This window comes from Dermacentor silvarum, chromosome 4, assembly GCF_013339745.2.
Source record: "Dermacentor silvarum isolate Dsil-2018 chromosome 4, BIME_Dsil_1.4, whole genome shotgun sequence".
NCBI lineage: Eukaryota > Metazoa > Arthropoda > Arachnida > Ixodida > Ixodidae > Dermacentor > Dermacentor silvarum.
The window spans coordinates 140419730-140445390 of record NC_051157.2 but is presented as its reverse complement, the minus strand read 5'-3'; the positions used below and the strand labels follow the sequence as shown (position 1 = coordinate 140445390).

Genomic DNA, 25661 nt, shown 5'->3' with positions numbered 1-25661 from the left:
AATCTGTCCTTCGCAGAAACCTTCGTAAGTTCCTGCGAAGAACACTGCACGAGAATTTTCCCAAGCTGCTTTAAGTGCAAGCTTCAACAACCAAGCTTGACGAGGCTTGTTGCATTTAAAAGAATTTCGAATATTGTAACTATAGGAACAGCCTATGTATTCATGCCGCCAATTTCTGAAAGAATTCTTCAAAATTGAAAAATAAAAACAGCTCAAGTGTGAAGTTTCCGTAAAACTCAAATAAAAAAAGGCAGTGGCTATTCTCCCGGCAGCCGGGAGAATTTCTTCAACGAATTTCTGCCGGCGGTCACCTTCTATTGGCTCTCGGAAGGTTATGGTAGGTTACGTTAGGTTACGCTATCACAAGTTTGTAAACTGCCCCTAATAAAGTATAAACCGCATGCACGCGATCTTGCGCGCGACTACGACAAGCGACGCGATGGAGATGGCTGTCGCGGTCGCTCGTCGCCTACAAGTCGTACCCGCATGCGAGCGACGACATTGAGCGACGTCTCCCCGATGGTGCCGGTATGAGGGCAGCAAATACTCGCCGAAACTGGCGTGACGCTTGCTTTATTAATTTAAGTTGATGTGTTTTAGTGTAAAGAGCAGCATAAATAATTCTAAGGTCTTGCACTACGTTATTATCCTTACACGTATCAAAATCTAGTCATTTGCTCGTTCCGTGCGACAATCGCTAGTACTTGACTGATGTATATCCAGTTCCGGCTTCGCGCTATTGGCTAGTCGCTCATAGCACTTCCGGGCGACGAATTCTATATATCTAAACCGAGTGATTGAGTGAAAAGACCGAGCGATCTGTTCGCGCGACGGCCCGTTTCGTCGCTCGAAGCCGTCTCGTCGCCGTCGCGCACAAAATCGCTCTCATGCGGTTTGGGCTTTACACAACTGGACAGAATACATACATACATTATATAATTTATATAGCGTTTTTGCACAGCTATTATGCAGAGAATTATCGCACGTTTGCACTACACAGCAAAACCCGACATCTCTTTTCCACACTTTCACATGAAAGTACGCAGATAAAAATCACCGTACAGATATTAATAAATAACACAAATCAGTTATAGTCCAAATTTCCGATCTGTTTAAATTTTGTTGGCATGCACGCACACAATGCCCATAGTTGAAGGTCTTGAGACAACATACCGACAAATGCTACAAGAAAGCACTATTCCTCCAGACCAAATCGTGCAACGGCAATTATCCCCTCCCTTCATTTCCAACAAGTAAACAATGACGCAAACAGACATTTTTTCACCTCACCGTCTTATCCGTTGCTCTCTCTTGACCACGAAATCCACAAATAATCCCAAAGGCAAATATTTATCTTTTCTGGAATGTGCAACAGATGAAACTGCTTCGTTTACTGCCGAGTTCCCCAACGTCCAGTTCGGCTAATCCAAACAGTGTTCCAGAAGGCAACTGTTGAAGGTGCAGGCCACATTTCGGTTTTCGACAGTGCATCACATCGTCGACCACTACCACTCCTCTGCTACCATGGAAAATTCACCTTAGAGGCAAGTTGTGGGTGCTGCTTTATCGCTTTTTGAACAAGCTCTCTGGCCACACCTAGTCAGTGATCCCAGTTTCTGCATCACTCACGACTTCGTGGGGATGTTGAGCCGTTGTTTCATCGGCGACTACTGGTGTTCCTTGCTGGCTCTCACTTTCGTGCTCAGTTTCACACACTGCAGTCGGGGTCACCAGCATTTCTCCTGGCTCCATGGGCACGTTTTCGTTCACCTGGGCGTTACCGGTCACAGGCTCATCCTCAGTCAAAACTTCGTGGGGGTGTTCAGCGGTTTCTTCGGTGGCTGGTGCTGTTGCTTTCTGGCTCTCACTTTCATGGTCAATTTGACACACTGCAGCCGGGGTCTCCGGCATTTCCCCTGGCTTCGTGGGCACGTTCACTTGAATGTTACCGGTCGCAGGCGTATCTACAAACTCGCACTCGTTATGGCCGTACTTATTACACGTGCTGCATCGCTGCGCTGTACAGGCACGATTCAAATGGCCTATCGTGCCGCACTTCAGGCACAGTGGTGGTCGCCCTGGGACAACGATGAGAAACCTTCGATCCTGGTAGCACCACAGGTGTGGTAGGTCTTTCACTTCCAATCCTTCCTTGAGGCACAGGCGAACGTGCCTGGTGGTCGATGTGGCTACAATCTCTTGCTTAGACCACTTCTGAGAGCTCACACTTTTAACAGTGCCATACTCTTGAAGCGCACGCCGTAGAGACGCATTCGAGATGTGAAACGGCACCCAGTGAACCTTAAGCCAAACCTCCTCCACAGCGGGATCAACGATAGCGCAGTAGCGTCCTCTCACCTGCATGCTCCCAGAGTTTACGAGGGCTCGCAGCACATTAGGTGTTTTTAGTTTCATCAGCCATACTTTTCTGCACAGCAGCGGTCCGATACCTTCGACCTCGTGGCTAAGTCCAAAATTTCGCATTGTTTCCATGAAATCCGAGCATTTGTACGGACGCCCACGTGGGTCACAGTGCAGAAAAATGCACATATTCCACATATCCTCCATGGTAGGCCATGCGTCAGACGCTTGGACATCTTCACCAGACACGACCGATGGCTTCAACATCTCTTTGGCAGGCGATGCAGTCAGACGATTGGTCATCTTCACCAAACACGACCGATGGCTTCAACATCTCTTTGGCAGGCGATGCGTCAGACGATTGGTCATCTTCACCAGAAACTACCAATGGCTTTAACATGTTGCCTTCTTTGGTAAGTGATGAGCCTGAGGCTTGGTCATCTTGACCAGACACGACCGACGGCTTTAACATCTCTTCTTTTGCAGGCGATGCATTAGATCCTTGATCATCTTCGACCGATGGCTTCAACATCTCTTTGGCAGGCGATGCGTCAGACCCTTGGTCATCTTCACCAGAAGCGACCGACGGCTTTAACATCCCTTTTTCTTTGGCAGGCGATGCGGCAAACGCTCGGTTAACTTGACCATACGAGACCGATGTTTTCAAGAGCTCTTCGGCAGGCGATGCGCCTTGACCAGACATGACGATGCCTTACGAGCGCTGCTTACAGCGTCCACTCCGCTCAGATACCACTTGCAGAATGAGCCGGCAGCCCACCAGCGCCAGCATGCGTATGAAGCAGGGTGCGAGTGACGTCACAAAACAGCGCTAGCGCCACTCCTTCCCCTGATGGTGGCCGGGGTCAGTAATAATAAATCACAAACAAAAAATAGCGTTGGCTATGTCCCACCACACTTTTTGCCGAGGGAAAGGGTGATTCTACGCCGGGCACCCACTCCTTCCCCCTGCGCTTGCTGTTTGTGACTCCGCCACGCAGCCGCAGTGTTAACAGTAGAGGCAGGGCGGGCCGACCTCCTTCTCCCACTCCCCGTTTCGCGTACCCTCTCTCACCGCGAACCCCCCAAAAAATGTTGAGGGACAATCGCCCGAAACGCGTTTTCTTGAAACTTGAGCGACAGGCTGAATCCGTGTGATGACCATGACGAAATAATGAATAGTGTAATCTGTTTGTTCCCCATTCCTCGTCAGCTTGTGAGTTCCTGCCAGTTTTGAGGATACCAAAGCTTTGCCTTGTTTCTGCCGTGCACGCTTGAGATTTCAAAGCTAGCTACGGACAACGGAGTTGTGATAAGACGGGCACGAAGCGCTAACAACTGCTGCTCCCCCTTTTTCCAAGAAAAGGAAGAGAGTGCACGCGTGCGTGCCGGCAGACGATGGCACAATGGCTGACGTCAACGTGCTGTTGCTGCTCGTCTTTATCTAACATTGCAAAAAAAAAAGGACGAGACCATCGTTTGATTCCGCATATGGAAGGGGGGAAAAAACGAGGGCCTCAAAAGCCACATGAGAGAGTACGTAGGTTTGCTGCTGCACGCTGGTATGTTCACAGGAGATCTTAGATCCCAAACTATAGAAAAGCCTGAACACGTAGCCTCAATAAAAGAAAATGCGTAAAAGAGCAAGAGGAGCTCACGATACGCAGTGAAAGACGGAAAATAAGGTCGACTATTACTTCCGTATTAATGCTTTGTCGCATGGCGGTATCTAGTGCGAAGGAATTCCTTCGTTTTCCTCTCACCTGGCTGAACAGGTGCTGAACTGAGGAAGAGGAACGCTGAGGAACTGTGTTCTAGTTCAAACGCGACATACGGGAAAATGGAGGACACGAGTCATAAGGATCTCGCATGTTTGCTTCAGACCGAGGCTTTCCTTGTTTGCTCAAAGTCGATCACTTCAAGCATGGCCTCAGAGATCTCGCGTGCAAGTCTTGGAGGCCATGCTTCAAGTGTCCACCTTCCTGTGTTGTTCCTTCCTCCGTTGTTTGGAACGCCGTGGACTAGCCTTCTTGGTGCTCGTTAGAGAAAAGCTAGTCTCTTCCTAGGGTTTGTGGGTATCTATAATTATAATCTATCCGGCCGCTATCGACAGCACAGGCGCACACAGACGTCAAAACGCTGTGCTCCCACAATTTGTGGAAATCGTGCCACAACATATATTACCAAAACTTTCTACTAGAATTTACTGATGAACTCACAGTGGCCTCAGAGCAGCACTGCCCCAGAGCAATACTGGCGTTCTCCGTGTGCGCATGTAAAGTTTATTTTATTGCGCACTTTTCTTTGACGCGGCGTGCCAGTACATTCTGGTCACGCAAGCATGTATGTATCAGCGAGACATAGTATTCGTGACGGAAAAGTACCAAGCGTAGAACGTTAAGGGACGTATAAACAAGAAAGATGAAGGGGGCCGGGACAAGATAATTGAGAAGAACGGAGTAAAAATGTTTTAGAGTGTGGAGTGACAAATTCGACTGGTCGTTTTAGAGTAACCTGACGGTGCTACAAAAGTGGTAAAATAGCGCTATGTTAATAGAATAAGGCCATTTATGCTTACACTAACGTACGCTTATCTGCTGCCTTGAACGACCTTTGTAGTGCGCTGCCGGAGCGCTCTAAATACACCATCGGAGTGCCATAAATCCACCAGCGTTTTGCATTTAAATTTAAAATGCCGAAAACTCAAGCCATCGAAACATCCAAATTCCGGCAACATCTAGCTATAGTGGAAGATAATTTATCTCGGCAAGTTAAAGGTTCCGCCGGCCTTGTACGATGTGCACGCGCTTTCGCCCTCTTTTCTAATAGCCATGAAAGGTTCCGTTCTCGTGGTTCAAGCCTTCAGAAAAGGTAAAATATATTTCTGCATATCGCATAGCAGAGCCATTCCTTGTTTATTGCATTTCAGACAGATAAGGTGTGTTCAATTCCTCGTAGAAAACTTTGAACGTCGACATTGTCCCGGTTGCCCAGAGCAGCTGACAAACGATTTTCGCGTAACTTTTGCTTCTCGCTTTATGAGCGGCGGGGTTGGTCTCTGATCGCTCCCTCGATGTCTTCGACTCTAGCTTGCTCCCTTTTCGTGGTGGTGATGAGCCGGAAGACGCTTACGTGGTGTCCGCGCCAACCAATATCTCCCATCCTCGGTGCCATGCCTCAACGGCGTTGTTGCCCCTTGGAAATCCGTTCTGATCGAGGGCAAGCACGTCCCAGAGGGATGGTGGGAATACCGGTGGACCTCGTATGATCACCGCGGCATGATTTCCCAAGCAAGTCCTCCCACCATTGCAGCAGGCTTCTTGCGGGAAGAGTGGTTTCAAGGGCGCATATATGCATCTCGTACTTCTTTGGTGGGCAAGAACGAAAGGGCTGCAAGCTGCCTCACCTTGATGGCGAAGCCACCTAAGTCATTTTTGTAGAGCACTGACAGTCATAGGTGCTGCACTCTCCTCCATACTGATTGGCACAAGTGGAACAGACAACCGTGCACATCCGACAACGGGGGCAACGACCGAATAGCGTTTATTTCTGCCAGTTCCAAGTCTGCACTCACAGTTTTCGGATTTCGTGCAAGTCCCATATCTGCGACGAAGTTCAACACTTCTTCGAAGAGCGCCTCGTACGCCATCTGGGTTCGTCGAATCATTAGGCACTAAACAAAAAGGAACACGTGGCGATGAAGATAACCGTGAATTGTGTGTAACTGTTCGAAGAGCGGCGATACAGTCTTAAATGTTCCGTCCATGAGCCACATCGGAGCGTCGTTCAATTTCCTCAAGTTTTCGTCCGTGAAAAAAATTACGAGTCGAGCGAGCTCTACGCATCTGCGCTGGTGCAGTCACGCCGCAGCAACTCCCGGCCATCTAAAGCTGTTCTGAACTCGGCGACTCGCCCTCGATGATGAGCTCCTGCACGGCAGACGGTTCGTGTGGGCAGTCCGCTTTCCTCTTCCTTCTGACAATCTGGCACAAGGCTTCATCGCTTGGAAAGTGCTGCCTTGAAGATGCTGGTACATCTGCCGTGACCTGCTGCACGATCTTCACGGGTGCCTCGCCCGAGGCCGCCGCCAGAACTTTGATCCGTTCTTGAGTACGAAGAACTTTAACTCTGCAGATATCCCGAGCATGACTTGCGAGGTTTACCGTCTTTGAGATGACATTGTGCGTACTTTCCACAGGACGGTCGGTAATCACTCTAGCGTTGCATTCGACTGGCTTCTCGCACCTCCAGTAGTGTCTAGAACCTACTTTCTTGTCAAGCACGTAAACATAACCGTCTTTGCAGCTAAGTTTTGCTTTTCCCTTCTGGAAGCGCACCACAACCGCGTCTTCGTCCATTTCCCTCCAAATCAATGAAATGATTACTGCCGCACATTGCTGCTGCTCGTGTACTCTGAACACAGGGCAACGCTGTTTTTTTCTGCCGACGTATAGACCGTTTTTTCATGGGCGCCGCCATTGCGTAGGCAGTGGCGCCATCTATGGGCAGTTGGCATGCTGGCTTGGGCGAACGCCCGTGTTGCATGTTGTGGTATACGCTCGGCGGCAGTTTCTGGTGGATTTTTTCGCACTCGCGTAGTCTATTTAGCATGAAATGGTGTCTTCTATGTGGGGAATGGTCCTGTGAGGCATAGTGAAGGAATTTAAGTCTGAAGTAATTAAGCGGCTGGAGTAACTGCTGGTGTTAGGGTGGACGGAGCACCCAGCGCGGGGTGCACGCGTTTGTTTGAGCTTACAATCAGCCTCGGATATCAGTTAGGTATTTATGAAAATTCGTTTCACGAATGTTGCCTTACTGCAGCATTCTCAGCACTGTAATTCTAAGCTCTGGTTTAGCTGCAATGAGTAGTTACGAAACATTTGACGATCCAAACAGCGTGAGTACCGTTCTGCTGGAGAATAAGTCGTGGTGTTTACTTTGACAAGCGTTCAAGTTGTTATGTGTAGATAAACTGGGCGACTGTCTTGTTTGCTGGTCAAGGTTGCCGCCTACAAATACAATAGTTTGGTAAATAATAACCGCATACCGTACAGTGTGAATCAAACTTTTCGAGTGGTCGAACGACCAGCTGCAGACTGTGCGTGCGCCCGAGGCAGTACTAAACGCTGTGTTATAGATCTGTTTGTTCTATATAGCGTATGGTCCAAGTGGTCCAAATATGCGGCACGACCATGCGGAGTCTTATTGCGTCGTTATCCCATGTTCTGTTTTATTTTGCCGCAAAAGAAGGACGTACGAACTCTTTTTTTTTTTTCAGTCTCCTAAGTTCACTCATTTACGACGCATTCACCCACGTTACGGAAGTTGTGTCCCTACAAATAGCTGTTGGATTCTCTTTATGCGATCCCCTTTGTACGTGCCTTACAGGGCAAAAAAGGCAATGCCGATCTAAGCACGAAGCAATTGTTTGTATCATGATGTTTGTATCATATCGCAGTGCTCGCTGTGTTGAGCAAAGCCTTCGGACTCTTGCAGGAGGCTAGCGTAGACATAGTGATTTGAAGTCTACTAGACTTAAAATGCGTGAGAACGATGCCGGTGGCTTATGCAAATGTTTTACAACTCTTCATCGAGTGAAAACCGATACATCCAACATAGTTCACAACACATACACACACCGCGGCTGATGATGCGCGTCGCATTTTTGCTCATCCAAGAGAAATTCCCAGATACTGTGGCCGCTGCTGCACCTAAAGGCTACACAGTGGTTGTTCGACGACCTCGTAAGAACTGACATCCCTTAAATTGCACTCAGAACTAGCCAAAACACCTCCGAATCGTTCCGCAGCGCACGACCGGCAACACATTCAAGCCGCGCCGCGCCGGCTCGCACAAGCCAGAAAGGAGGAAAGGCTCGTCGCGCGCCCTTTCCTCCTCGCCCGATGAAGAGCTGTCCTGTCCGACTGATATGCCTAGCTTTACGACAGATAGAAAAATACGAAACTTATGCATCAGTTTAATCTACTGATACTGCATGGTGCCTTTGCAAAAAGAGTTAAACAAGCTCGTGTCAGTGAAAATTAAGTGATATGGCGGAAAACGAACAAGTGGTAGTCACAAAGCGCCACATTTATTTTTCACGTGGTTTTCGGCGTTATGTCTTTTCGGCATTTCGTTTCTTAGGCATTTAAATTTTTCGGAATTTAAAATTTTCAGCGTTCTGCATGACGTTCGGCCTTTTCATAATTAGGCCTCTTGATTTCGGGCGTTTCGATAGGGACCCAAGTATTTCTTGGAATCCGGTGTTTAATAAATTAAAAGTGCAGGCGCACGTAGAAAACCACAAAAAAAACATTTTAATTTCGACATTTCGGCCGAGGTCCGGCCTTCATCAAGAGTGCGATTGCAAGCACATAGAGCTCAATTGTCTCTTCTGGTCCTCTGGTGGCCTTGCGCTGTTAACCTACTTTGAATAATCAATTTATACATTTTCTCTGTAACCAAAAAAAAAAGAAAAATACCTGGTCTATGACCACAGGCACGTGTAAATTTAGTGACGTCATGCATCCCAACACGTACATTGACTCATGTCAAACTCAACGGAAATAGGAGGGAGCTATACATCAACATGACTACAAACTTGCGCGTGCATAGTGTCGGGAACAAAGAAAGAGAGTCGGTACCTGATTTATGTCCACAAGCACGTGTGCATTTAGTGACGTCATGCATACCAACACGTACATTGACTCATGTCAAACTTAACGAAAATAGGAGAGAGAGAAAGAGACAGATGCATTTAGTGACGTCATGCATACCAACACGTACATTGACTCATGTCAAACTTAACGAAAATAGGAGAGAGAGAAAGAGACATCACCGTGACTAAAAACTTCGGGCGCATATACAATGGCGCCATAATGTGACTCCAAAGCTGCACGTGCATACAATGACTTAAAAAATGATTGATAGGTAATCAAGGGAGGAATGACGCAGCCAATTTCAAATGTATGCAGTACAAAGGGTATGCCAGGGATGGCAGTTGCCAGGAGAGTGTTCCTTTTTTTTTTTTTTTGAGGCTGCATGACCACGAAGACGGTCAGTGCACCCCCACCTGGTTATGGGACACGTGTACTTTGACCTCCACTGACCTCTGAATTCCACGAACTGCATTCTATGGTATTCTTTGTACAAGTGACACAACCCCAGCAATTCCGGACATCGCCTTTAGTTCACAGCTGTTACACCAACGTGGCGTACGGACCTGTAAGATTCGAAATTCGGGCGATGACGCACGAACTGTACTGGACAAAAACTGAATGCACGTAATAACAATAAAAGAAAACAGAAAAAAAAACAGCACCACGCCAACAGCTTTCCCCGTCAAGCATGGCCGAGCGCGAATCGGGAATGGCTGATCTGACAACCGCCGCGCGTATAAGACGAGCGGCCAGCTAGTCTACTGTGAATCAGCAGTTTTGCTGCTATTGATAGGCGTTTTGAGGCTCAATCCCTCTTGGAGAAAGCAGGTGCAGAATCTCGAAAGAGCGCCCCCCCCCCTTTCCCTCTATCTTATCCTGGTCCAACTTTTTGTCCGTCCGAATTGTCGTGCGGCTTCACCGGGCGTCTTATAAAAGCAAAAATGCCCTTTTGTCACTTCAGTTCTGGAAAGCCGATTCTCAAACAATAATGTAAGCTTGCTAAATGGTGGTGATGGGCGCATGTTTCAGAATATGCAGTCGCATGATTGACGTCCTTAATCTCGGTTGGCTTCAGTTTACGAGTCGATTTGCCCATTTGCGTGCAGATGCCTGGGCCGCGATTTTGTAGCGATGCCTTATGACTTATTCTACTCTAGTGTTATCACCCACCGCTCATGGCCGGCTGATCCCGCTAATAGACAGTTAGGGTGCCTCGATGCCAGCGGCCGCCGTTCAGGGTGGTGCCAACCTTTGACCGCCCCCGCGCCGCCGCTTTCTCGCTGCGACGCCATCTTGAGTCACAGCGAGCGGTTGCGATTGCTTGGTGCCGGTGCTTAGTTCGAGACACAGTGCGCGCGGATGCTTCGCTGACGCTTCTACTTGCTGGACAGTGTTCAGCCGCATGAATGACAAGCTTGTCAAGTGCATCGAGTCGACATGACGGGTTGTTGTGTTCCCAAGTGCACCGGATCGACGCGTAAAGGGCTTCGTTGTTTACGCTTCCCCCGGGACCCAGAGCGAAGGAAGAGATGGGAAGCCCAAGTAAAGCGGTAACACTGGAAGGCAACGGATAGCTCCTACATTTGCGAGGTAAGTGTCAAGAAAGTTTAGACTATCGCACCGTGTTTTTCATTTAAATAAGAAAGTATTCTCTGATCCTCGCTCACGTACCTACGTTCGCTCACGAACTAAGCACTGCACCGATGCTGTCTGAGTAGCCTATGGTTTGCGAGCGCGCGTCGCATAGGCTTTTGGCGTTTTGATCGGCGCAGTCTATGCGAGTAGTACCCTTATTTTAAGGACTGACGAAAATGCTTCACCGCGAAATAGTCTTACATTAGCTACAAATCGTCATGTAAACCACCTATTTTACTTTTTCACGGGAAGCACACATCGTGTGTCTCTTGTTTCTTTTTTTTTCCTCAGTTTCTTTTTTCGCTACTGGTTATTTGGGACTAAAGAACGCAGTGCTTCTTCTGGGGAGAGCGGCTGTTGTGTACGTGGCAAGCGAAGTATTGTGATTTTCTCTGATTTCTCAGCAGATATCTTGCGGATCTCAGGTTGTTACGTTATATAGCTGATTTTTTAGACGAATATATTTGTAGCGTGGTGCTCGTAAGCCGATGGTCATTCGTGCTCATTCCCGATCGTGGTGGGTACTGTGACGGTCTTTAAATGCCTGTGCACGGTATGCCCAGGTGTAGTAGAGTTAAGGGGCATCATGGGACCAAAATGTTTCGGCGCTTTCTGGCATGGTGTCTGTTATAGCCTGTGCATTTCTTCGAAAGTTGATGCACTCCCTTGAAATCTCCCACGGCCGAGCAGTGGGAGACTTTGCTGCTCAGCTTGGACCCAGAAGAGCAGCTCTGGGCCGTCCGGATGGCCGAAGACGCCGCCAGAAAACAAGGGCTGGCCGCCGTCTGAGGAAGGGGAGGCCTGGGGGTTAGTCTCCCGACCCCCGCCGCCCCCAGACCCCATCATGGACAAAATAAAGTTTTATCTCTCTCTCTCTCTCTCTCTCTCTCGAAACGTGTGAAGCGAGGTAATACAGCATTACTTCTGCGAAAATTTATTTTTAAGCACTGTAATGGGTTCTCTGTATTTACAAGGCAACTTTTCATATCAATAATCACTTTTGTTGTTTTACTTGTACTTAGAAATACTTTGAAGAGGACCAGTACGAGGGAAATCGACAAGATGGGCGCCGTCTGTTAAAGTCAACAGCCCTACATCATCATGAACTATATTTTCGAAGTGAAAAACATTGCTAATCTGTATTTGACTGTCTTACTTTCATTTACGGTTTTTGTACGCGATATGTATGCAGTGTTATTTATTTTTTCAATGTAGTTATCAGTGTTCTAATGGTTATTTATAAAATGTTCTGTACTCGCCATCGATGTTTGGCTGATGCGACGTATTCGATGGTAGATTATGTATTCTGGCTGGATATCTTGATTAATATTACCCGCGGTTGCGTTTTCTTGTTTGTATTCTTGTGTTTGATTTATATTGTGTGTAATAAAGTTGATGCACTCGCTTGAAATCACCCCCCCCCCATGTAATGAATAAATTAAAGAAACTATCCCTATCCCGAATTGTGTGTGTCGAGCCTACCTTGCGAATTTTTTTTTATCTCGTCTTTCAACATAACCTTCAGGCGCCACACAGTACATATCATTTTTCATGTACATATCTCTTTCATGATTTACTGTACTAGACATTACTAAGTAAATGTATTTTGTGCATCGTTTGGTTTCTTGTGTGTACTACGCAAGATTGACACAGACAAGTTACGTTACATTTTTCTCTACAGCACTAACTAAACCTTATTTTCACATCGCAGTTATTTTTACACCAGCTTAATCCTGTCAGCACACAGTTTCGTGGGGAAAAAAAGCAAAATTGCGCGTAGATATCGTCAAATAATTGCAACGAACGCGAAGAGCACGCGCAACGCAAGGGAAGCTAACCGCCGTGCGCGAGTGGCTGGCTACGGTAAAGGAGGCGTGACGTGTAAACCAAAATACAACAGCGAAAAAGAAAAACTTCCACACACAGGGGGTCGCAAACCTTATATACCAAGCATCGAAGCGCAAAAAAAAATAGTGTGTATTTCAAACATACACACGGCATATTAAATGGGATTGAATTAGGCAACTTGGGGCATGTTCCCGGCGCCATATATTTACGTCTTTGACCTTAGACGAGTTAACGGCTATTGATTATAAAGATGTGCAGATGAGAAGCCGATAAAAAAATTCTCATCAAGGCAAAGCACTTGGAAGTGCGCGGCGAGTAACACTATTTATGAACGCAAGCGTAGCTGAGTCCGAGTTCGTGTGATTCAATATGGCGGCGCCAGCGGGGTTGTCTCCACCCTGAACGGCGGCCGCTGGCATCGAGGCACCCTATAGATAGTTTTAGCAGAGCGCCGCTTACGCTCAGCTCCGCTCAGATTTCACGCTCTGCGATACTGCAGGGAACTGCGTAGATTTCGCATTTGATAAGCACGTCTTGCCGAGACGCGAGCGACGCGCTATCAACTCGGCTGCAAAACGACGACGATGCCAAGAAGACACGCGGTCACGCTTCGGAGCAAGGGATGCGGTCTTCGTTCCGCTGCCGGTATGAGCGTCGTGCGCAAGCGCAATAGCGTTCCCGCTAAGCGGTTGTGTGACATTAGACAGTTTTAGTTACACGTACGTGGAGACCACGTACGCAACCGTGAACAGTCTACGTACTTTACGTGCACGCCATCTGAAACGCTTTTAGCTACACGTGCGCGACGCACCAGGTGGCTACATCTATCGGTAAATATGAACAATTCAATTCAAGATGAGTATTTCAGTGAAGCCAGTGATGTGCATTGATGCGTGCCGGTAATCCTCTCCGCAATGCCCGGAAGTGTGTTGTGCAAGCGTTATCTGCTGTCATCGTTGAGATGGAATGAAATATATGACCAGTCATCCTGTCGCCGTGTTTCCATGCAAGCCATGTGTGCGCGCTCAGCACGCTATCGCTTGTTCGTGATCTCGCGAAACCCCCGCGCGAAGCTGTCTACGTCGGAGCGCGCTGGAAAGAAAAAAAATATACAAAAGCGCGACGCGAACTTCCACGTGACACGGATTGGCCAATGGGGGAGCGGAGGAGGCTGGGGCGACAGGAGGCGGCTAAGAGAGGGCGAGGAGGAAGCGCCGGGATGAGCGCGGTGGCGGCAAGATCTAAGAATGGCGCTACTTTTATAAATATAGGGGCTTTAGGTCTGAGCGGAGCGGACCGTCGCTCCGACCACTGGCAAAGCGCGATAAGCGCGAAAAGGCATTACCAGAGAGGCATCGCTACAAAATTCCTGCCCTGGTACTGTCACAGAAATTTGTTTTTCTAAGGCGAAAGCCTTAGGTGGCTATATTGGCGGTGCCCTTGACGGTGACATTGGCGAAACCGCACCGTGACGAAAATGGCCGACGCCGCAAAGAGTAAAATCACGTCAACAAATGCTCGGATTGACGTCAGTTTTCTCAGGGAGGTTCCTGTGAACAAAGTAAATTAGTGGCTTTGAAAAGAAAATTTGGTACATTTCAGCCGAACACCTTTTCTGGGGGCTTGGTATAAGCGACGGGAGTAAATGCAGAAATCATCTGTAACTGGTCAATGTTCAAAGACTGCTTCACTGCAGGGCTTCAAGTAAGGCGCATTAGTTTGAAGAACCTAGAAGATCTCCGTTCTTTTCACAAGCTCGCGTTAAAGGAAGACGCCCGAAGTCATTTATTTCATTATGCACGCGGCACGTTATACCGCGCCCTTGCCTCTTAGCTAAGGATTGGTGAAACCGTTATGCACCCGAATATAGACCGATGTACACAACCGAGTTAAAACTCGGAAAACTCATCGCGTTGACTCAGTGGGTATAATGTTCCGCTGCTCTGCATGAAGTCGTGGGTTGAAACCCAGCTATTACGGTCGTTTTCTTTTTTTTTTTGACGACAAACTACAGGCACGTGTATCTTTACGTTCTAATGAACATTAGGAAACCCTATATCAAGATTATTTTGTACCCTTGACTACGGCATCCCCCATTGCCCCCTGTTCAGATTCGGGTCGTTAAAATCACTCAGCGAAAACTACCGATATTTTACGCTGAGGAAACAAGTCAAGCAATTGTTTCTCGTGGTGAGTGAGTGAAATAACTTTATTGAGGTCTCGCGATGTCTGTTTTTTTAGCTGTCTCAGAGCCTGGGGAATCCACAGCATGATTAGGTACTTAATACGGGTGTGGCTAATGTTGCTGACCATGTCGCATCGGCGCTTTCCGAGTTTGTTTTTCAACAAAATGCGTACTAAACCATTACAAAACAAGCAGTATGCACTGGCAATTGCAGCAATAAAATGCAACTAAATGGTTATTCAAATAAAAATTACAGAAATCCAAATAAATGGTTATTCAGCTACCACACACTGGTCATCACTCTGTACTTAACCCTGCTTCCAGGAGTAGAAGAGACACCTATGCTAACGCCAGAAATGTGAGGATGCAAAACAGCCAAGTGCAGCTCAGCTAAAGTTTCAGATATACAACCAAGATGATTTTCTTTCTCATCGCCATTGTGCTTTGTTTTGTTTATGTAAAGTTATCGGACACATTCGTTTCGTTTGCTGCGAGATACCTATCCGAAATCGCAAATCATTCCTAAAGGCACGAAACAGCGCCACAGATCCGCCAGCATTTCGCGCCGATTTGCAGTATATCTACGTATTTGTGGCATTTTTCACCTTTGCTAAAATATATGTGCAAGTCCTACGACCGAGACAAGAGCTCCTTGCATTTTCGGAAACCTGATGCAAAGGAATAAATTCCCTGATCTGCGAGCCAAGTGTGACGGCGAATTCACTTTTCGAGTTTATAAAACAACCCACCGCGGTGGCTCAGTCAGCTAAGGCGTTGCGCTGCTGAGCACGAGATCGCGGGATCGAATCCCGGCCGCGGCGGCCGCATTTCAATGGAGGCGAAATGCGAAAACGCCGTGTGCTTGCGTTGTAGTGCATGTTAAAGAACCACAGGTGGTCAAAATGAATCCGGAGCCCTCCACTACGGCGTGCCTCATAATCAGAACTGGCTTTGGCATGTAAAACCCCAGAAAGAAGACGAGCTTATAAAACGCATTTGATACTCTTAACGGTAGGAGTGAGCGGTCGTTGGCACGCTCGTTGAGAGTCATATCTATGTAACTTCTACAACCTGTGCTGCCGCACTCTAATTTCGTGTTCCATCTGCTGAAAATTGAGGTAGCATAAACATTTGTAACGCTAAAGCGTTTCACCATAGTATGTTACTCTAAGGTTGCACTCCCAGAACTGCATTGCTTTTCTGCCAGTCATCTGTAAAAGAAGCCGTGGCGCCATAGGAGTCGATCAACAAAGAGCGAAGTAATCATGGCTATTTATTGATTTAGGTGCTCCAGTGTCTCCATTTCAAAATTGCATCCGTTTCGTTTCTTCTACTTCATCCATGTCGACTCTTTTCTGTCGTTTTCACTGAGCAACAACCACAGACCATTTTCACGAGCATGTAAAAACGAAGATGACAACGATACTAATTACTACTGCTACTACTATTACATTATTATTAATTATTATAGAGGAAGTACAACAACAATGAAAGCTTTACATGAGATCCAACGCAGTGCTTTAGTATAAGTGATGCGAATGTTCATTTGCGATTATAGAAAAGTTTTCATGCTTAAATTTGTCGATTTCATGCAGATTGACGGTGTTATCGACATTTAGTAGCTTACTTATCGTGATTTTTTTTTTCATTTACCATAAACCACATTTCTAATATCAAATCTCTTAGGCGAACTTGAGTGGAGTCTGTCTGGGCTTGGGCTTCCATGTACTGGTAAGGGATAGTGTCCCTCTATACGAAGGGCCTCTCTTTTCCTCACGCCACCCGCACCGCCGTTGGCCGAGCGTCGTCACGCCGTGACAAGTGATATAAGTCGTTCTACTCGGCACACAGAAGCGAACCTGGCGGAAACAACGCCGGTATACCACTTGCTTCAGTTCTTGTGCCATCCGTATCGGCAAAGGCGCGTTCCCACCACGGCGTCAGGAAGCACTTCTGGCCAAGGTATATGTAAACTGGTAGCGTAGCTTCCATAGAAGCCCACATGTCAAGAAAATGGCGGCTCGTTGCAACCGTCGCCATCTACGTATCGGGGGGACAACTAACAGCAAACAAAAAATAAAAAGTGGCGGCACAACCGGAAATGGCAGTGACGTCAAGATCTTAGGCTGCTTTCCGCGAATGTTTAAATTTCTTCAGCGTCCGGCATTTCGACCGCTACGCCAGTAGTTATTTTTCTTTTGAGGCTGAGGCGAGGTTGCGACTCGCCTTAGCTGAAGCGCCAGCGTGTCAGAAAACATTAGGAGTGGCGGATGTCTTAATTTCATCATAATTAGGCTGTTATTGACGGCAATTGCTCCAGTAGGAGCCTTAGGAAGGTGAGCGAATAGGATGGAAATAAATGACAGTTCCACAGAGGTTACAAGAAAACTTCACTTTTATTCGTCTAGAATAATGCAACCAATATAATTGACCAAGCAAAACATGTTTCAATGCATAAAAGTACTATGGCCAGTACACATGCAGTCGTAATGTATAGCAACATATGCGAAACCTTTGCGATTCCGTGCGACACCATGTTTCGATATCCAACAGTTATCAGACCCGACAACATTGCCCCACATTATCGTTTGGAAAACATTAGACTTACTAATTTTGCTTCCCGTCGGACACACAGAGCCCGTGTCACGGTAAGTGAATTGCGCGACGTTTCTTCGCGGAGCGTTCCGCATTTATCGTCACGACGAGACACAGTGCGTCGGATGACGCAGCCGTGAACTTGCATGATAACAAAAAGCCTGCACTCACACATTTCGCCAATGAATGCCAAGCGCTAGGCCACGCAAAATTTGAAGTGACGCACACGCCACACTTTGAACAAATACTCAAAGAAATAATAAAAAAAAACTCGGATGAAACCACCGCGTTCAAGTGAGCACGCCATTCCGCGCGACATAATAGCTGATTTGCACAGTCTTGCCAAGTCTTGTGCCAGAATCACTGGTTGGTACGGACCACCAAGAACGAACTAATTGTGAAATAGAAACAAAATTAGCATTTGTCATGATAGTACACCGAAAATTTTGAAACGAATTATTTACTCGTATGACAGACTTCTGATTAAAAATTTCGAACATTTTCTTTTCCACATAGGTTTCCTAGTTTCAGTGTTTGTCTTCAATCGTGCACCGCTAACTGATGTCTCTGGCGATAGGTTTTGGCACGCTTTTCGTTCCAAGCTTCACGACATATTTAGATGGACCTTGACGATTTCAAATCCCCTTAAGAATAGAGGGCAATGAGCGGCGCGTATGGAGGGATATAAAAAAATGCAAAACTTGTGTCAGAAGTGGGATTCGAACCCACGCCCACATACGTGGACCAGAAGCCTCGTTCAACCCGCATGGCTGGGTAAGGTTTCCCTTGAATCTGGCGCCTTAGACCACTCGGCCATCCTGACATGGCGAAACCGCCTTGAGAATAGAGGGCAATGAGCGGCGCTATAGAGGGATATAAAAAAATGCAAAACTTGTGTCAGAAGTGGGATTCGAACCCACGCCCACATACGTGGACCAGAAGCCTCGTTCAACCCGCATGGCTGGGTAAGGTTTCCCTTGAGTCTGGCGCCTTAGACCACTCGGCCATCCTGACACGACGAAACCCCCTTGAGAATAGAGGGCAATGAGCGGCGCGTATAGAGGGATATAAAAAATGCAAAACTTGTGTCAGAAGTGGGATTCGAACCCACGCCCACATACGTGGACCAGAAGCCTCGTTCAACCCGCATGGCTGGGTAAGGTTTCCCTTGAGTCTGGCGCCTTAGACCACTCGGCCATCCTGACACGGCGAAACCCCCTTGAGAATAGAGGGCAATGAGCGGCGCGTATAGAGGGATATAAAAAATGCAAAACTTGTGTCAGAAGTGGGATTCGAACCCACGCCCACATACGTGGACCAGAAGCCTCGTTCAACCCGCATGGCTGGGTAAGGTTTCCCTTGAGTCTGGCGCCTTAGACCACTCGGCCATACTTTTTTTTTCTTTATTACCAACTTGGCAAATACACAAAAACAACATGTCAAATAAATACGAGATTAAAATAACCAGTCGTTAAAAGACTGTAGCGTCATGTTAAAATGGCTTCAACGAAGCCAAACTGTCCAACACTTGAAGCCATTCCGGTGGGTCACTTTGCATTTTCAACACTTCCCGTGTGTAAACAACATTTTCAACAAAATAGTATCTGGCTGACCTCGCATGTACATCAGCATTGTGTACAGCCATTCGAGTTCTCCATACGCTTTGCATACACAATAACATTAACATGTCCGCCGGCACACCGTCAGGTTCTGCACATGGCAAGAACCTTATTCCAAAAGCACTAATCGGGAGCTCCTTTTTTAAAGTTCGCTGCAGAATGTCCCAAAGAAAGCGGGCATCGTGGCAGTCAAGAAATATATGTTCAATTGTTTCTTCCTTATTGCATATAAGGCAATTGACGGACCATGGGACAAACAAACCCTTGCTCCTCAGCCATGGCTTAACCGGCAGTGTGTCAGTGTGGAGCTTGAAAAAGAAGGATTTTGTGTTAGCTCTCACAGGCATATTCCTTACTCTTTTGAGAACATCACGTTCAGGCCCTAAGTTGTACATAGAACGATACACTGGCATAGGTACAAAAACGTCAACAAGATCCTTATATAATTTTTTTCGTGACACTTCAAACAAGTACTCCCTGGAAAATCTCGCATTTAGAAGACGAATCGCCGTGATAACTTCACGCAGATAGCCTTTTAGTGCCATCGGTTTGACTGCGTGCGACGATACAACGAAATCGGGCAGAAGCGTCACGTAATCTCACTTGGATCACCGTGCGCAGAAACCTATCACTTTGGTCACAAAAGAAAACAAATCTCGACACAAGTTGCTTGAAAAACAAATGAGTTAAACTGAGTCCGCCGTTGCGCAAAGAGTGAAACAAATTAAATCTGCTCATGCGTTCCCATACTGAACCCCAAATAAATTCCGCAAACACTCTGTGTATTTTTTGAACTGAAGATCGGCTCATGCATAGCACCTGCAAGACGTAAAACACTTTAGCTACTAAAAACATATTACACACTTTGGCTCTTGCAAACATCGAAAAGTTGTGGCCTCCCCATTTGTTAGTTTGTTCTTTCATTCTGTCCCTCTCATTCGTCCAGTATTCTACTGGCTCTCGGTAGTTGCCGAGTGGAACCCCAAGATAAGTGCCAGGTAACACACTCCACTGCATTCTGCAAAACAATTCTGGCGTATCTTGCCAGTCCCCGTGCCAAAATCCTAAACACTTTGGCCAACTTATGGCACTACCAGACTACAAAAAGACTGGGCTTCCTTCACTACTTCTGCAATGCTTTGCTTATCGCGACAGAACACTGCTATGTCGTCAGCATAGGCTAACACTTTTATTTCTCTGCCAAAAAACGTGTACCCGCGAATACTATGGCTCTGAAGTATCTTTAAACAGAAAGGTTCTAAATAAAGAGCGAAAAGCAAGGCCGAGATCGGACACCCTTGTTTTATGCTAGACAGTACTGGAATTCGTCTGCTGAGTCTGTTGTTGATAATTAGGTTTGTTGTACAACCATCATAAACCATTTTCACCCCATCCAAAATGACTGTTCCGACATTCATGTATTCAAGAAGCAGAAACAGGATCTCGTGCGACACCCTGTCAAAAGCTTTGGCTAAATCCAGTTGTAGCATAGCTACACGGTCTTGCATCAAATCGCAGCATTCAAGTATGCTTCGCGCTGTGTGTATATTTGTGAAAATAGTCCTACCTTTTATACCGCATGTCTGATGTGTACCTACTAGGGATTTCACTACACTCTGAAGACGTTGGGCGAGCACCTTCATGAATACTTTATAATCAATGTTAGCTAAACTTATTGGTCGGTAGGCCTCTACTGATTGAAGCTTTACGGGGTCAGTAACTTTAGGTATAAGTACCACATGTGTCTGTCGGAAGGAAGGAGGCGTCCATTTTTGTTCATAACACTTCGTTATGACGCGATACAGAGTCCAGGCGATTTTCTTGCACTGAGGTCATCGATAGCCTTTTCAATTTCTTCTACAGAAATAGGCCTTTCAAGAGCTTCCTTAAGTTCACCATCAATTCTCGGCATCAAAGGCAAATAATCACTTTTAAACGCTGAGATATCGCTTGCTCTCTTGCTTAGCAGCGTACTATAGTGGTCCACAAAAGCACGTTCTATCATTTCCTTGTCGTTTGTAAGCTGCCCTTGATAAACTATTTCTTTTATTTCCTTACTTAATGCGTGTCTCTTCTCATCACTTAGCGCTCGCTTGGTGGGCGTTTCACCCAACCATACTCGTTCTGGGCGCGCTCTCAAAACGGCGCCTCGATATCTCTCTTCATCAATGACTTCAAGTTTCGCTTTAAGTTCTTTGATATCGCTTACAAATGTGCCAGCCGCGCCTCTTTCCATGTTCAACAGGTATGCTAACATGCACTGTATTTGCCGTTCCTCTTGCTTTTGTTTGTGCCGCAACACGCATGCTCTCTCTAAAGCAATTATTTTCGCATCGCATTTAAACAGTTCCCAAGCTTCTACAACATTTTCCGCATTTTCAAGGAGAACATTTTCTAATTTCTCTTTTATTCTTTGTAGAAACAGTTCATCCTGCAAAAGATTGTCATTAAGTTTCCATAAGTGCCAATTGAATTTTTTCTCTTTGCTTTTTGTACCTATCGTAACCATTACCAAGCAATGGTCACTGAAACTGATGCATTCGACACTGTAGCTAGAAAGGAACGGAACTAAATGAAAAGGCACATAAATGCGGTCTAACCTCGAATGGCAGTCTGCTTGAAAATGCGTATATTGCACATCACTGTCAGAACCAAGAACACTTCCAGCATCCTCCAGATCAACTTCACACAAAATTTCATGCGAAAACAGTTGCGCTTTTATCTTGACTGAGCAGCTTTTTCGATCTATCTATCGGCCAGGCACACACAATTAAAGTCGCCAAACACTAGAACGTGCCTGTCACACACCAAGAAAGATCTCAGGTAAACAAAAAATTCTTCACGTTCACGAGCATTATTAGGAGCATATACACACACCGCCCGCCAAAGCATTCCAGAAAAAGAAAAATCACAAATAAGCATACGCCCTCCCTCACATGAAGTAACTTGCTGCTCTGTAATCCCAATACTGTTTCTAATAAAAAGAAGGCAGTCACCAGAAGTACCATTCGCGTGGCAAACGCATACGTTGTACTTCGTTCTGAAAATTTCAACCATTCGATTAGTTTTTTCCTCAGATTCAATTTTTGTTTCTTGGACTGCCATCAAATCAATGTCTTTTTCTAGTAGCATGCGGCTAATCTGACATTGTCTTCGCCTCTGTGACAGCCCTCTAACGTTTAATGTCGCCAAACGAAGCGGAGTGGTGATGTTAATATCGTCTGCCATTGCGTTAGCTACAATTAATGTGTGCCCCTACTCACAATTTTCGAGGAATTATTGCAGCTCTCACACTGATGCTTGGGGAACATATCCCTCTCCTTGGAGGCGACGTCTGCCAAACCACTTCCTCACAGAATCATTCCCGATCAACGATCGGGTGCTGAAAGTTATTTCCGGGGCACTACCTCCGCTAAGGCGGAGGCGGCGCATGTGACGGCCGTCTGTCTGGCGGCACGTTGGGCTTGACCTTCAGCGTCGACCGTCGGACTGTCGGTGTTTTCAGTGTCGGTCCTTCGGTATCCACACCGTCGGTGTCTCGGCTGTGGTCATCAACCTCGTCACGCAACCGTTTTCCGGCGCCTTTAGCGTCGGAAGTCAGGTCCATGTCGTCGCTGACGCTGACTGGCTCGTCAGCCACTTTGGTCGGAGGTGGCGTGATTTCTGAAGGCGCGCCCGTCGCCTCAGCACCAGCTTGCGTCACTTGAACCTTCGCCGGAGGAGGCGCAGAATCCGGCCCATTGCCTTCATCTATCCCCTTCAGGTTCACCTTTGCGGTCTTCGTAACCAGTGGTGCAGACGAAGCTGCCGCCCCTTCAGCTGCTCCTTTGGCGGCCTCTTCGGCGTCCTCCTGATCCATGAGAAGCTCAGACGAGTCCTCGCTCCTGCCTGGGCCAGCAACGTTGGCGTACGTTCTCACGCACTGGGTCTCGTCGTGGCCAAAGCGACGACACAGCCCACAACGTGGAACCCGGCATTCTCGTCGAATGTGCCCAGTGCCACGGCACCGGAGGCAGAGGGGTGCTCTGCCCGGGACAATAACGAGAGCCATGTCTTCCGCAACACGAAGTTGGTGTGGTAGGTCGTCTGCTGTCATTCCGGGCTTGAGTTTCAGGACCACCGACCGTGTCGTGGTTCCTTTGTCGTTGCAGCCCTGGACCCTCCACTTCTCCCTCGTCACTTCAGTTACTCTTCCAAACGGTGCCAAGGCTGTTCTGACGTCTTCGTCAGGAACACCATGCAGCAGCCAGAAGAGCTTGAGCCTGACACCCTGGTTGCACGGGTCAATGACCACGCAACGGTGTTCCTTGACAAGGAATCCTTCTGCGTCCAATATCTTCTTTTTGGCCGCCTCGGTCGCAAAAGTTACGGCCCACACATGATTCATCTGATAAGCCCCGAGGGCCACCACTTCCGGCAGCAGCATGAGTCGCGAAAGCGCAGCCCTGAAATGCTCAACACGGTAAGGCCGAGCTTTCACTTCGCCGTGAATAAAAACAGTGTTCAAAACACTTGCACCTGAAGGAAGTTGTGGTAGAACCATCTGGTAGTCCGGGGAAGGTTTTTCCGTTGACCGGGAACCACGGCCGAGGGCCGCTGTAACCGCTCCTGAGGAGCAAGACATTCCGCGACCGTTCGCTGTGATGGCCGGAAGTGGAATCCCACCACTCGGCCATCCTGACACAACGAAACCCCCTTGAGAATAGAGGGCAATGAGCGGCGCATATAGAGGGATATAAAAAAATGCAAAACTTGTGTCAGAAGTGGGATTCGAACCCACGCCCACATACGTGGACCAGAAGCCTCGTTCAACCCGCATGGCTGGGTAAGGTTTCCCTTGAGTCTGGCGCCTTAGACCACTCGGCCATCCTGACCAGCGAATCCCCCTTGAGAATAGAGGGCAATGAGCGGCGCGTATAGAGGGATATAAAAAATGCAAAACTTGTGTCAGAAGTGGGATTCGAACCCACGCCCACATACGTGGACCAGAAGCCTCGTTCAACCCGCATGGCTGGGTAAGGTTTCCCTTGAGTCTGGCGCCTTAGACCACTCGGCCATCCTGACACAACGAAACCCCCTTGAGAATAGAGGGCAATGAGCGGCGCATATAGAGGGATATAAAAAAATGCAAAACTTGTGTCAGAAGTGGGATTCGAACCCACGCCCACATACGTGGACCAGAAGCCTCGTTCAACACGCATGGCTGGGTAAGGTTTCCCTTGAGTCTGGCGCCTTAGACCACTCGGCCATCCTGACCAGCGAATCCCCCTTGAGAATAGAGGGCAATGAGCGGCGCGTATAGAGGGATATAAAAAATGCAAAACTTGTGTCAGAAGTGGGATTCGAACCCACGCCCACATACGTGGACCAGAAGCCTCGTTCAACCCGCATGGCTGGGTAAGGTTTCCCTTGAGTCTGGCGCCTTAGACCACTCGGCCATCCTGACACAACGAATCCCCCTTGAGAATAGAGGAAATGAGCGGCGCGTATAGAGGGATATAAAAAATGCAAAACTTGTGTCAGAAGTGGGATTCGAACCCACGCCCACATACGTGGACCAGAAGCCTCGTTCAACCCGCATGGCTGGGTAAGGTTTCCCTTGAGTCTGGCGCCTTAGACCACTCGGCCATCCTGACTTTTTTTTTCTCTTTATTACCGACTTGGCAACATACAACACAAGACATTTTAACAATACATGAGGGTCACGATAAAAGTGTCTGCCATTGGTTGGCTGACACGGGGGCTAAAAACGCTTGAGGTTCGCAAGCTCAGTCATCACACTGAGCCATGTTGGTTGTTCTTTTTGCAAACTGTACAATTCTTTAATATAACAAATGCTTTCGATGAAGTACTCTCTAACAGGCCGGAGGTTTGGTTCGGCATGTCTCACGGCCATTCTACATTTCCATAGACTATGCAAGGACAACAGCATGAACATGTCATATGGTACAGTGTCTTCATTTAGAGTAGGCAAGAAACGAATCCCGTATGGCGTAATCGGTAAGTCCTTCTTTAAGGTTCTCTGTAAGACATCCCAGTGGAATACCGCATCCCAACAGTCGAGAAAGATGTGTTCAACTGTTTCGGGTTTCCGGCATATTAAACAATTGACGCTCCAAGGCACAAAAAGTCCTTTCTCCTCAAGCCATGGTTTAATAGGTAAAGTATTGGTGTGGAGCTGAAAAAAGAAGGACTTCGCCGATGGACGTACTGGCATTCGTTTTACTCTCTTTAGCACGTTCTTTTCCGGTCCAATGCGGAACATCGAGCGATACAATGGTACAGGCAACATTGCCTCTATCAGGTCCTTATATAAGCGCTTTCGTGGTGCCCGACTTAGGTATTCCATAGAAAACCGAACCTTCAAAAGCTGGAAAGCCCAGACGACTTCCTTTAGAAAACCGCGCAATCTATATTGACTGCACCGGCGAGACGAAACGATGAATTCTGGTATAGCTTCACTCAGCCTTACTTGAAACATAGTTAACAAAAACGGGTCCTTTTGGTCCCGTAAGTAAACAAACCTCGACACAATCTGCCTTATGAACAAATGCGCAAGACCTAGTCCTCCACTTTTAACGGAACGAAACAGATTGGCGCGACTGGTGCGCTCCCAGCTTGAACCCCATACAAACACTGCGAGTACTCTGTGTAATCGCTGTATGTTGGCCCTTGACATGCACAATGCTTGAAGCACGTAAAAGATTTTAGCAACGGCAAAGAGGTTGCAGACCGTCGCGCGAGCAAACATTGAGAAATTGC

At 47.3% G+C, this 25661-nt stretch overlaps 1 protein-coding gene and 8 non-coding genes across 9 annotated transcripts; all 9 read right to left on the bottom strand.

Moving 5' to 3' along the window:
- Positions 1-17984: 17984 nt before the first annotated feature.
- Positions 17985-18103, bottom strand: Trnal-caa (transfer RNA leucine (anticodon CAA)). The gene is made up of 2 exons: positions 18066-18103; positions 17985-18030 (listed from the first exon to the last, which is right to left on the bottom strand). It is a non-coding gene; the product is annotated as a tRNA-Leu (tRNA).
- A 72-nt stretch (positions 18104-18175) lies between these two features.
- Trnal-caa (transfer RNA leucine (anticodon CAA)) lies at positions 18176-18294 on the bottom strand. The gene is made up of 2 exons: positions 18257-18294; positions 18176-18221 (listed from the first exon to the last, which is right to left on the bottom strand). It is a non-coding gene; the product is annotated as a tRNA-Leu (tRNA).
- Positions 18295-18366: 72 nt separating this feature from the next.
- Positions 18367-18485, bottom strand: Trnal-caa (transfer RNA leucine (anticodon CAA)). Its single transcript has 2 exons — positions 18448-18485; positions 18367-18412 (listed from the first exon to the last, which is right to left on the bottom strand). It is a non-coding gene; the product is annotated as a tRNA-Leu (tRNA).
- Positions 18486-23654: 5169 nt separating this feature from the next.
- On the bottom strand, positions 23655-23773 carry Trnal-caa (transfer RNA leucine (anticodon CAA)). Its single transcript has 2 exons — positions 23736-23773; positions 23655-23700 (listed from the first exon to the last, which is right to left on the bottom strand). It is a non-coding gene; the product is annotated as a tRNA-Leu (tRNA).
- A 71-nt stretch (positions 23774-23844) lies between these two features.
- Positions 23845-23963, bottom strand: Trnal-caa (transfer RNA leucine (anticodon CAA)). The gene is made up of 2 exons: positions 23926-23963; positions 23845-23890 (listed from the first exon to the last, which is right to left on the bottom strand). It is a non-coding gene; the product is annotated as a tRNA-Leu (tRNA).
- A 73-nt stretch (positions 23964-24036) lies between these two features.
- Positions 24037-24155, bottom strand: Trnal-caa (transfer RNA leucine (anticodon CAA)). The gene is made up of 2 exons: positions 24118-24155; positions 24037-24082 (listed from the first exon to the last, which is right to left on the bottom strand). It is a non-coding gene; the product is annotated as a tRNA-Leu (tRNA).
- Positions 24156-24226: 71 nt separating this feature from the next.
- On the bottom strand, positions 24227-24345 carry Trnal-caa (transfer RNA leucine (anticodon CAA)). Its single transcript has 2 exons — positions 24308-24345; positions 24227-24272 (listed from the first exon to the last, which is right to left on the bottom strand). It is a non-coding gene; the product is annotated as a tRNA-Leu (tRNA).
- A 71-nt stretch (positions 24346-24416) lies between these two features.
- On the bottom strand, positions 24417-24535 carry Trnal-caa (transfer RNA leucine (anticodon CAA)). The gene is made up of 2 exons: positions 24498-24535; positions 24417-24462 (listed from the first exon to the last, which is right to left on the bottom strand). It is a non-coding gene; the product is annotated as a tRNA-Leu (tRNA).
- Positions 24503-25650, bottom strand: LOC125944796 (uncharacterized). Its single transcript, XM_049666138.1, has one exon. It carries the CDS (start codon positions 25648-25650, stop codon positions 24643-24645), a length of 1008 nt encoding a protein of 335 aa, XP_049522095.1. The 3' UTR covers positions 24503-24642.
- Positions 25651-25661: the final 11 nt, after the last annotated feature.

Excerpts from the sequence above, each read along its gene's own strand:
- LOC125944796 (XM_049666138.1), bottom strand. The coding sequence starts at position 25,650 with ATGTTTGCTCGCGCGACGGTCTGCAACCTCTTTGCCGTTGCTAAAATC.